Raw genomic sequence first — 12,201 nt, forward strand, 5'->3', positions numbered from 1 at the left:
CAGGAAGACGACAGCACAGAATCACACATTTAATCATCGCGAGCGCACGAGACACTCCATCTAATGTGGATGTTCATAACGGTGTTGTAGCGAAACCTTTATCACACGATAACCTATTGTGCCGCCATACAGAGAAGATTGGCTCAGCAGCGTTTTCACAGCCTCCGACCGTTTTATCTGCCGTGCTAATCGCCTCATTTTCCCAACACATTTTCCCCGTCAGCCGGGTAAATGTCACAGAACTGTCTCCCAGGTAATTACGAGGTTCTTGTGTCTTTGCCTCCTTTCCCAGTTCAGGCACTGAGGGATGTCAGGTGAGTGTGTGTGTGTGTGTGTGTCCCTTCGGCAGTTTCCTCAATGTTTTTTTTATTCCTCTCACCTCTCGTGGTTGCAGCCCTTGGGCGTCGCCCCGTCAGAGAAGCTCCCCTGAGAACAAGAGGAACACGAGGACTTCCTGAGAGTGGGGTGCCACATCGTAGCTCCCTGATCCATCAACTCTGGAGGAGTCACTGCAACACACACACACACACACGCACACACAAAAACACCATTGTTAAAAGCTTGAAATTACGCCGCCCGGGGGCTTTCAAGAACAATCACATTTGCACTTCTGTGATTTAAAAACACAGCTGGAAACGTTTTTGCATAAGCAGAATTATTATGCGGATCAATCGTGATCTGCTGAGAGCACTTCACGGGACAATATGTTTGCGCTTGATTCCCGCTCGAGCGAAGACAAAGCGTAAAAGACAAAAAAACAATTATGCAACCAGGGAACGATGCGCGGTTTGAAAGCGTGAAGTCACCGCGCTCGATCGAGCATTATCGTGAGAGGGAGATGAATTGAGCGAGAGGCTTTTCTCTCAGCAGTCAGAGCGGATCAATCAGCCGTTCGCCCCATTGGCGGTTGAAAGGTTACCGCGCTGTAATGCGGTGATAAAAAAAAGGTGTGACACAAGGTAGCGGCGAGTGGGAGGGGCTTTAATAAAAGGGACACATCAATAATCTTTGCCAGAGGGCGCAGGACAGGCCGAGAGGATATTAGATGCAGGGAATTAAAGCGAGGCAAAGCTGACAGACGAGCCGAGGTGTGACAGTGTTACGGCTGCTTCCTGTGAGTGAGGCGGATTCTTCCGGACAGCTGCGGGATCTCTTGGGAACGACCAGGGTGCCTGTGTTGGACGGGGACTGTCCGCTCGGGTGAGGGGAGGGGGAGGAAGTCAGGTGGGTTACAGTCACTGTAACAAACAACGAGGAACATTTTCATAAAAAAAGATGCAACCAGCGTGAAGAAGCCCCTCGCGGGCGCTCGCTCTTGTTCTTTTGCGTCTGGGAATCTCACCAAACTCCGACTGGCTGTTTGGAAAGAGGATGCGGAAGACGTAGTCCGTGGCCTCGTCCTCCTCCTTATCGGAGACCGACTCGGTGGATCCAGATCCCTGAGGAACCCTCTTCCGCAGCTTGGGAAACACCTTTCCCTGCGATGAGAATAGAACTACGATTAAGCTAATACCAACAACAAAACATTCCCAGCCATTAGAGCCCCGCCGAGCACTCAACGTGAATTAAAAATGATGAGTGTCCGTATGCCGGAGCTTATTAATAGAGGCTGAACATGCGTGGGTGGCTTTCATTATCCAGTTTAGCTGCAGATACAATGCTTTTCACAGTCTGACAAAATCATCCATTCATTAGAGGAGGTAGCTCCTGCGCGGTGGTGCAGAGAGAACGCCACGCCGCGCTTTCATCAGTGTCACTCCAACTAATGAATACAACCAGGCGCTGGCATCTATTTCCAAATCTGAATGTCTTTCTTATTGATTTATTGATCGGATGATCTAGGAGAATGCCTGTTATACATATCTGTGTTTTTTGCAAAGAAAGGACCTTCTGTTCTGACCTTTCCCCTCTGGGACCAGAGCGGAGGGTCCAGCTGGCCGTGGGGAAGCAGGCCGTTCTCCAGGCAGGAGAGGAACTGGAGCAAGTGGCCTCCTCTGGGGAAGCGAAGCGGAGGTCTCTGTATCCCGTCCTGACTGACCAGCACCACTGTCCCCCCACTGTCAACTGAAGGGAGATGATTTCTTTCTTTAATCACTGGCGGTGATGTTTTATTGACGGCTGCGTTTAATCGCAGACGCTGATCATAAATTGAAAAAAGGGCTGTAAAAAAAAAACCAGAGTTCAGTCAGACAACTCCCGATCTCATCACTCCCCCCGCAGGTGTTTTTACACAGATACTGGGGAGTGATGAGAGTCATGTTGACAGTCGGAGCCTGGAGGTGGATGGTGCCTCGATGGCGGTGCCGCAATAACGACACAAGGCAGCAGCGGCATCGGCAGGCGGAGGGAGAGTTGGGACATTTGTGAAATGGATGCCAATCTGGGAGGGTTTTAGTAGATGAGGGTTTAACGGTGCAGCTCCAGTTGTCTGGCTGAACGCAAAGGATAAAGGATAAAGGATAAGACCGCCCAAAAAAAAAATTAACAATCAGGCATTAACTGAGGGAAAGTCGAGCCTGTGCACCCACTACAGACAGGTTTTAGCTTAACCACACAGGGAAGGATTACGGCTATGAAAAGGGCTTTTTCAAATCAATATGGGATCACTGGGTCATGTCAGGCTGTATGGAGCCGTTTCATGTTTTTCTCCATCTACCTCAGTTGCGTCAATATTTCCCTGTGAAGCCCCAGAAATGTTTCGTGGACTACAAATCTCCCCCCCGACGTCTCTCATCTGCATGACGGTGAGCAGATCGTGACTAAAATCTTTTCATTAATGGGTGAAATGATCCTTTAAGGATCGCGTGGACTCACCTTGTTGGTGGCAGTGCAGGTAAACTATCTCCTCCAGAGGGATCGTCATTGCATAGTCCCAGTAAACGCTGAAAAGACATCGAATCAAACACACAGTCGGTGAAATCAAATCCTACACTAGACCAGCTTAAAAACAAGTCAAGAGGAAACGTTTATGTCCTTTGTGTGTTCATCGAAAAAACACCTCACGGAACATTAATTTTTAGAGATAATAAAGAAAGCAGTCGGCAGTGTGCACGCGGACGAACGGACACAGATTTGACTTCTGCAACAATCGATTTCTTTTGGTGAGAGAAACCATGTGCAGGCGCAGGAACATAACACGGTTTGCTGGTTTTGAGAAATGTCTTGCATTGTCTAAGTCAATAAACCATCTACTGTGCTGCTGGTGTGCTGAAAATAGGCCTCATCAGACCGGCTGCACACTGAGCCCCTGAGCCACGCGCAAACACGCTGCATTATTCAGCAACAGCCGGGTTTTTAGACAAACAGCAGAAGAAAAAACAAAAAAAAACAAAACTGATGAAATGATGCAGAGTGTTCGCTTGTCCTTGAGAAGGCAGAATAAACGTCAGATTATCAGAGAGGGATTGTTGGTTACTGTCAGACGCCGGGCTTTGCAGACAGACACAATCGCCGCGACCACAATTCATCTGCAGCAGGATCCGTTCGCACCTGCGTTCGTAGTCCAGGTCTCCCACGGAGCCGTTCATCAGCTGATTGGGCGTCCACTTCAGGGTCATGATGTCGGCGTTCTGGTGCAGAGAGAGGTAACCCGGCACGGCCTCCATGTCATCCCTCTGAATACAAACAACAAGGGTGGAGGTTTTTTTATTTGGTATTACTTCCACAGAGTTTCATATCTACATATAAAGAGTGATCAAGAGGACTCAGACAGTTACCGGTTGTACGAGCACGTTGTTCTTGCCGAACAGTAGCGTCACCCTGTTGTTCTGATGCAGGGACTCCACATATTCGCGAGCTGATGGCGAGGGGGAGGGGCGTTCGTCCATGCTGCTGCTGGAGTGGCGCTTCTGGATCTGAACGACGCGGACACAAAACATGTCCTATCAGATAATAAGGCGTCGTGACTCTTTGCAGAATGAGTCACGGCCAGCCGGTTAGAAAAATGAGAAAATACAGCAATCGTTGATGTGCACCGATGCACCGTCCCTCATCTACCTCTGCACATATAAATATATATATATATATACACACAGCAGCACACCGCTGTAAAGTGTATTGTGGTGCTGTAAGACAGGCCGAGTTGACCTGGTTTACTGATATGTTCAAGACTGAGCGAGTGCGAAGGTCTCAGCTACAGTCTGTTCTTTCTCCTGGGATGTGCTGTGCTTCACGTTGCACGGTAATCACAGCAGGTCCTCTTTAATCAGACAGACAGCGACTCCGAAGGGAATATAACTGATCAGATGCAGCAGTAAAACTCTGCCTGCCTGCTAATAAACCGCAACACATATATCCTCTTTATGTGCAGGGGTAGAATAAAAAGAGGCCCCGCCACTAATCTGCTGTATTACCAGTGGCTGTACTTACACACAGTGTCGGCCTCTTAGTGGGAGAGTCCTGTCTGCAGTGGCCGCCGTGGATGCGATGCCTCTGCACCAGCTCGTCAGCGGACGGGTCGGTCCAGAAGTGGTCGGCCGTCTTCATCTTTGTGTACTCCAAAGCACAAGGTCCCACTGTGACAACGAAGACGGCGCAGTTACATAGTGCACAGCAGCGTTGCAGTCGAGACCGGGTCATGATCAAGACCGGCGCGAGTCACACGATGCATGATGCACGATAAAACGTAGAACACAAGCTCTTTAAATGAGCTGAAAGATCCACATCTGCAATCAAAACACCCACGTGCACCATCGGCAGTGTCTCGATAAAACAATCAAAAATCACAGCAGAGATTAATTTCCTGGTTGGGAATTTGACTTTCTGTGAGCCGACAAATACAAAAGCAAAGGAGCTCAAATAAATAATTCAACATTCCTTTTCCATTTTTCACTATCAAAAGCTAACAAAATTGATTTTTGTGTCCAAGCATCAGGTTTTCTCTCGTCTCCCCATGGAAACCATCATTAAGTCCAGTATGTATTGAGCAGTTCAGTGATGTCTCCTGCAGATGTGGCCTGGAAACAAATCCCAGAGTCCTCTTTGTCTGAGACCCAGACGAGAGCAAGACCTTGAAAAAGTGGAATACTACGACACCATTTTGCCCAACGATAAGCATTGTTGAATGTTGTGATAGTTTAGAGCTGTGGTTTTTGGTTTTGCTACCCCTCATTACAGGTTTTACAGCTCTACAGGTGCTGGCAGGTTCAAAGAGTGACTGTTGTTCTGAATACTCTGTCGGGACTCGAAGATGCGAGGTATAAAAACACAATATAAAATGAGTTTGTGAGGCTTTTTTTCTGCTTTCCTTTCTTGTTAATCAAGCTGAGACCTTAATTCGGTCCCCAGCAGCTGTGCTTCTGGCTCGACACCACTTAAGAAAAAAAAAAAAAGAATCTGTTCATTTGTGGGAAGCCGGTGAGGGATTAGTGTCTCTGAACAACCTCGTCTGGTAAACTGTTGAAGTTTGCATCAACAAAAAACTGCAGTACAGGAGGAACTGGCTGTTACAAGGAGAAAAACAGAAATAAAAAGGGTTGTTGTTCTTGTGATGGGTGCTTACATTGTCAATAAAAGAGACAAATGCTCACAAAGTCACGTATAGTTACCTAACAAAGAGGCAAGGATAGGTCCGTCCACGGGGTCCATTAGAACGGCCTCTTTCTCGTAGTATTTACTGGAAGACAAATGTGAAAAGGGGCATTTTGTTCCCGTAACACAAACAGTTTCACAGACGGACATCGACCCCTTTCTGAACGTACCTGCTGTTCTCCACCAGGTAGAGAACGATCTTGTCCAGCACCTTCTCGAACAGAGCCGTCCGGATCCACAGGTTCTTGACCCCCTGCGGGTTGAGGCTGGGCAGGCGCGGTATCTTGCGGAAGCTGTCTTGGCTCTGCAAGCTCTGGCTCCGTCTGCAGATGGCGAGAGTTCGAATTTACACAAAACTAGCACAACATGTTTTAGAAATTCCATTAAGTGAAACTGCGGCCGCATTAGCTTAATGGCATCAGTGATTCATGGTTCATAAAAGCTCATTAACATGAATTATTTAAAAGCTTTTCATATTAAAAAACAGCCCTTCAAGTATGCAGACAGCCGTTTGTTCGGCTCGCTGGCGGAGCTTTGATGTGGGCTTTGAAGTCTGCTGTGATGTGTGAAACGGGCGCTGACGTGAGCGTCTCTCACTTTGTCTCGATGATCTGCTCGACCTCCTGGGCCTTCCTGCACAGCTCCTCGGCCGGGGCGAAGCTCTTCCCCACCTTCATGAAAAGAGCCGCCACCTTGTTGCTGCGCAGAAAACCCGCCGCTCGCCGCTTCAACCCGTGCAGAACACACGCCTCCACCGCAGCTGCGTGGACACAAACACGCGGTTACTTACACGCGGGGGAGTAAATAAAAATCTGAACACGATGCTGACATGTTAATATCCAGTTTACGCATCCAGAGAGGATCATCAAATTAGAGTTTGTGTTTCTGACCACATGAGAAACTCCAGTCTAATATTCACTCTACTTTTACCTCCGTTTTGGTCTCAACCAGCTACTCAGAAAAGTATCAAACTCTAAGCGCATTAAATCTGTGTACAATCAGCAGAAAGAAGCCAAAACACTGTGTAAAGCTTGTTGAGCATTGTTCGTATAAACATAAAATACTACAGCCTTGATTTTCAACACATTTTGTGTCATACAAACGTGAATTTGTGACATTTCGTGAGCATTTCTTTTTAGAATAAATGCAGTTATGTGGCACAAACATATTTCTCATACACCCACTGCAATTCAATTCCCAGTGTTTCACCAGGACGGTCGACTCCAGCGTCGGCGCTGCTCTGCAGGAAGCACTCGAGTCGGTACCATAATATAGCGACACAATGGCGACGCATTTGTGCACTTCAGATGTCAAGTGACAAAGCACAGTGCGTGTCCGCTGTAATTATGTGTCCTTTATATTGTTTCATGAAGTGTATGATTTTTTAAATTGCACAATAGCATTCTGGAATTACGTTACCTCGCATTTCATTAAGAAACAAACATTTTGTCATGTGGTAAGTATCGTATCTCCTACACATCTGACATATCTGTCTGTGGAATTTAATGAGAAAGCTGAGATTTCAGCCACGGTGTCATGTTAAGGATTTTCATAAATCAATGCAGGCACCTCCACGGTAATTCAGAATAAATCAGGATAACAATAAAGGACTGTACGCTATGGAGCTTCTTTATCAAGTCACAGATGTGAAGAACAGTCCCCTAATTCAACCAACCTAATCCAGTATCAAATAAACAATATATATTTAAATCCACACATCAAATTGTACTCAATCATAAAAAACCAGCCACCGGAATACTTGCATTATTCCCTGAGACATTAATGAAAATGTCTGGCAATGTTAAAAAAAATGTCCTGGATCTGTCACTTGAACTTTATCGACAGAGTTAACGGACCGAGAACCATCCGCCGTCTAAGTTCTGTGGAAATCAAATACATAAACTCTCTGGTGGCAGAAATGATCCCGAATCGTGATTATCCCAATACTGGAAATTTCCTACTCTCAATGTATTTGAAAGTGGGTTTATATCATGATCTGCAAAACAATCTTATATCCTCTCGTCCCTAGTGTACATATATGCTGTTACACACTGAGCATTTCAATATGAAATGAAGCATACGGTGACAGACGCCATATATTCTCCTTTACATGTCTATTTATATCTGTATAAGGAGAAAAAAATCTGCAATACTTCACAATATAACCTGTTGGATTTATGTTTCTCGGCACTCTAATCGAACCATTCTGCTTTATGTTCGGTAAGTGTTTTTGTATCCGCTGTAATCTGGGTAACACATTTTCTAAACTGCGTTAAAAACATTTTTAATTCATTCCTGCCTCCACGTAATCACCTTCTCCTGAGCCACGGTGAGCTGTGGTGGACACACGACGACGACGACACACTTGCACAATTACCGAGCAGGGAACACACACACACACACACACACACACACACACACACACACACCCTTCTCCCTCTCTGAGGCCTACGTGGCAGCGCCTGGAGCTGTGTTGACATTTGAGTTTTCTTTCAGGGCTAATCCTGCGGCTCTGTTCACATGGGGTCAGGGGGAAGGCTGATGTTGCCGTGGCAACCCCTGTTGATGGAGTGATCGAGCTCCGGGAGAGACGAGCGCGGGGAGGGGCGGCGGCGGGCGGCGGCTCATCAGCATTGTGATCTCTCTCTTTCCATCACCCTCACTCGTTTAAAAGCGCGGCTTCTCTCCCGCGGCTCTGTGAATCCGTCACTTTCTGCGTCGCCGCTGTTACTAAGATCTCTGTTAATGGGGTTTTACTTCAACCCAGGCAATAAAAGTGTCACCATCTCTCACTTTTTTTCATTTTAACTTAATTTACATCCTCATAATCTTCTCTGCACTTTTGTTCCTTCTCCCTGTCTTTCTGCGTTTTGCTTTATATCCGTCTGAGCTGCGTTCTCTTTTTTTCTTTTTACCCCCACATCTCCAGAAATGTCAGAGCAAAGTGTAACTTGAAAAGGTCTCCAAATATAACTCGTCCTGCTTAGTCACTCATTATTTCTGCTAAAAGTCTCAGATGGCAAAGAAAGCAACTCCCCCCCCGACCCAAAAAAAACCCCCCTTTCCACTAGATGAGAGCCACCATCCATCCGCCCGCCGAGCCACAGAGAAGATCCCGAGTGTGTCGCCGTCTCTGCAGCAACAAACTCCATCGGTGGCAGCGTTACAAACAATTCTTTGTTTACGCCACACTTGGGAAATTTGTCTGTCGCTGTAGAGCTCATAAATAAAAACGCTAATGATTCAGAAGGAGATACACAAGATGCGGGGAGATGGAGCAGCTTGTATTTTCCACAGTAGAACACAAATGTTTCATCCCAAACCATTTTCCTTTCAAAGGAATAATCAGCAGTTAAATCTGCCATAAAGGAAAATGAGCATCATGTCGGCGGGCTCGGTCCTTTTGTGCGGCTCCCTCCCGGTGAAAAAGAGCTAACGCGGTTAAATTGCCTCTAATCGTCCTGTATCTGTGGCGAGTGAGTGCATTAAGAGACTCTTGGACGGTGACACACAGATGACCAACGCTTCAGTCACAGCCGCCAAAAGGCCCCAACGTGAGCTCTTAATACTGACACAGCTGGAGATCCACAGAGGACACGACAATAACAACACACACGTGCTGATGACTTCTGATATGTGAGCATTTCGCGGCCTAGTTTCACCCCACGTTACACCGAATTGGCTTTTGGAGACTTTCCGCTGTAGTTCAGAGAAAAAAAAGAGCATTTTTCTGCCCGTGGAGTTAATCATTATTATTATTTGACATTTCATAGAGAGATTAAAGGGATATTCCGGTGTAAATTTAATCCATGGTCTAAATCACCGTGAAACTGTGTTAGACTCCCTCTCGAGAGATCAAGTTAGCAGACCGCTAATTTACGGAGTTTTATCAACCTCAGAAACGACCGCACGACAACAATACACTGCAGTAAATGGATCCAAATATAAACCGCCACCAAAAAGCCACAAATAATGCTCAGAACAGCACCAAACTTCAGCAACGGTACAAATAGGGTCTCAGCACATAGTCCGGGGCATCCAACCTCCGCTAGTTAATTAATCAGGTGAATGCTAAAGTTGTTCCAGATTAATCAGGAACAGAAAAACATCCATTAACTGCTGACTCAACAAATGCAAGTAGATTTTACTATATTCAACCAGAGCGGTTTTTATCATGTCGTACAAGATGTCCTGTTATTTCCAAATATATTCCTCTTTTTGGTTGAAGGACTCTGTTTTAAAATGGACTTTTAAAGATGTTTTCCACAAGCATAATGAAAAACGTTTCGTACGTTCATGCGTCGTCCACAATGTGGGAAAAGAAATCTAAGAGCTGCTGCATGTTGAACAAACAGATCCGGTGGGCGCATTAGTCATCAGGCCCGTAGTACGTGCTCATGAAAGATGAATACACAAAAAGTATTCAGCTGGTAATAACTTGGGGATGAATTAGCTTTATTTGATGTTGCAGCTTTGACACAGTACCACCATTAGTCACACAGGATCGTACATGAGAGTAAGAAAGTGCAATTTGTAAGCAGGGTAAACAAAGATTAATTATTCATCTCAGGAAATAAACCGAGCGTCTAATCCATCACTGAGGCGGAGGTTGTTTTTAGCTCTGTTGTGCTGTTTTTTCTCTGTGTTTTAGCTCCGGTCCACAGCGGCGCTTTCGACACACACATCCCCTCGGCAGCGTCTAGATTTCAGTCTCCGCCCGGGCAGCTCATCAAAGTGGCCGCGATGGCGGAGGCTAATTGCTCCCCGGTGAGCTGGCCGAGCTCGTCTCCCATCCTCCACTCCGCTCTCATCTCTGAACAGACCCACGGCTGAAAGGGGACGAGTTGTAACGAGAGCGACCGTTAAAGGATCACAGGAGGAGGAGGAAGCTGGCTGACAACAATACAGAGGGATGAGAAGGGTCATCCTGAGCTGCTATGAGTCAACCGGGAGGCATCGCAGCGAGGGAACAAAGATGTGCCTCAGACTGACCAGCAGCTATTAAAAAACAAGCTATTAGATGATCCAAGAGATCATGTCCGCGCCGCAGGGGTGGCTCAGGAGGCAGAGCGGGGCGGCCATTAATTGGAGGGTTGGTTTGTTGGATGCATATCGAAGAAACCGAATCCCTAAACAGCTTCCGATGTGTGCGAACGGCTGAGTGCTTCCTTGCGCGGTGGCCTCTGCCATCAGAGTCTGAATGTGTGTGTGAAAGGGTGAATGTGTGACCGCTGTTTAAAGTGCTCAGACCAGATAAGTGCTCAATCAAAGTCCATTGTCCATTTACAGCAGGCCGAGGGAACTGTTGATGCACGGACGCGAAAGTGGGAAACGACGGCTTTGATTCACATGTTTCACTTTACCGAAGAAAACTATTCAAATCACGACGACGTGGCCTTTGTTGTACCGGACAAACATCCGGAGAACGAGACGCGTCGCCCAGGACGTCTCTTTTATTTTAATGCTGCTTCGTCGCACATTTCACCTTCAGCTCAAACACTTCAGCGCCTGTGATTTGGATATCGCACCTATCGCGAATCGGATAATATTCCAATTAACTGTGTGGAAAACACATCTCATGTACACACAAACGCACTCGACACTTCTAATAAAAATCGGTGGTTTTGCGACTATTTTCACAACCTTCCTAACAAAACTATAAAAAGAGCTTCGGGCTGAGCTGATTACTGGTTGAGAAGGGCATTTAAATACTCTTTTCAAGCTGTGCTGCAAATTTCTTTCACACCATGAAGTCCAAATTAGCTAAACACGGTGATCCTCCCACCTCTTAAGTATCCGAGACGCGCACGGAATTGATTTTCCAATTCGACATGATGTTGGTCGCAGCAAGAAATAAAAATTTGGGCTCACTTGAAAAATGACTTCTGCCTCCTCACGATATTCTAGTTCTAGTAATATCCAGTAGTTCTATAAATATTATATAAGAGGTGGATTACTCTGTTGCTCTGACAGCAGTTGGTGAAACTGTGACTTGTACTGACGCAGACTGCCTCGCTCACTATTTGTTACTAAATATACTTGTGTCTCTGAGCGCCACACTTGAGATGTAAGTGTGCATTTATATTTTATTATCTATTATTTTTATTGGAGCTGACAGTCCTCCAGCTCTCTATGTCTTCGTACATCCAGCATTACAATGAGGACTCATTTCTTGACGCCGTCTGCTCTGAGGGAACATTCATCATTCACTTTTTTTATTCCATGAATCCATTCTCCTACATTTGAATGGCTTTTTTTTTTTTCTGAGAATCTCGTCACACGAGTTGGGAACAGTCTTTGTCTGCTCACACTGCTTCCAGCTCGTAAAAATAACACGTTTTCCTGCAACCTGAGAGTCATTTTATTCACACTGAAATCCCCCCAAATATATATCTCGTTACTGATTACAGCTCTGGACCGAGCCAGACATCTGACTGGTGCGAGCGCCTGAATGTGGGCAGCGTGTTTCTCACAGTAATCACTCTGCACTCTGTTAGCGCCGGTTGGAGACAAGAACAATAACATTTGGTGAGACATTGAACTTTAAATGTCCTTTATTTCTGTCAGACACTTATTATACACTTCTACAAAAGTTATGTCGAGGATGCAACTCTTCACCACCGGACTGTGCGTTTTAAATGGGGCGGCTGCAGTATTAAAGAGCTTTTATGA

At 46.1% G+C, this 12,201-nt stretch overlaps 1 protein-coding gene across 2 annotated transcripts in view; it reads right to left on the reverse strand.

Annotated features, from left to right (window-relative positions):
- sgsm1a (small G protein signaling modulator 1a) overlaps positions 1 to 12,201 on the reverse strand; it is a 31,175-nt gene that overhangs the window by 9,959 nt on the left and 9,015 nt on the right. For both annotated transcript variants that reach the window (XM_030417372.1, XM_030417371.1), the window contains exons 4-13: positions 6,127 to 6,289; positions 5,700 to 5,852; positions 5,547 to 5,614; positions 4,369 to 4,514; positions 3,717 to 3,854; positions 3,490 to 3,614; positions 2,815 to 2,882; positions 1,901 to 2,064; positions 1,343 to 1,478; positions 380 to 509 (exon numbers count right to left, since the gene is read on the reverse strand). In XM_030417372.1, the coding sequence (XP_030273232.1) occupies positions 380 to 509; positions 1,343 to 1,478; positions 1,901 to 2,064; positions 2,815 to 2,882; positions 3,490 to 3,614; positions 3,717 to 3,854; positions 4,369 to 4,514; positions 5,547 to 5,614; positions 5,700 to 5,852; positions 6,127 to 6,289 (1,291 nt within the window). The remainder of the gene's footprint in view (positions 1 to 379; positions 510 to 1,342; positions 1,479 to 1,900; positions 2,065 to 2,814; positions 2,883 to 3,489; positions 3,615 to 3,716; positions 3,855 to 4,368; positions 4,515 to 5,546; positions 5,615 to 5,699; positions 5,853 to 6,126; positions 6,290 to 12,201) is intronic.

This window comes from Sparus aurata, chromosome 5, assembly GCF_900880675.1.
Source record: "Sparus aurata chromosome 5, fSpaAur1.1, whole genome shotgun sequence".
NCBI classification, from domain to species: domain Eukaryota; kingdom Metazoa; phylum Chordata; class Actinopteri; order Spariformes; family Sparidae; genus Sparus; species Sparus aurata.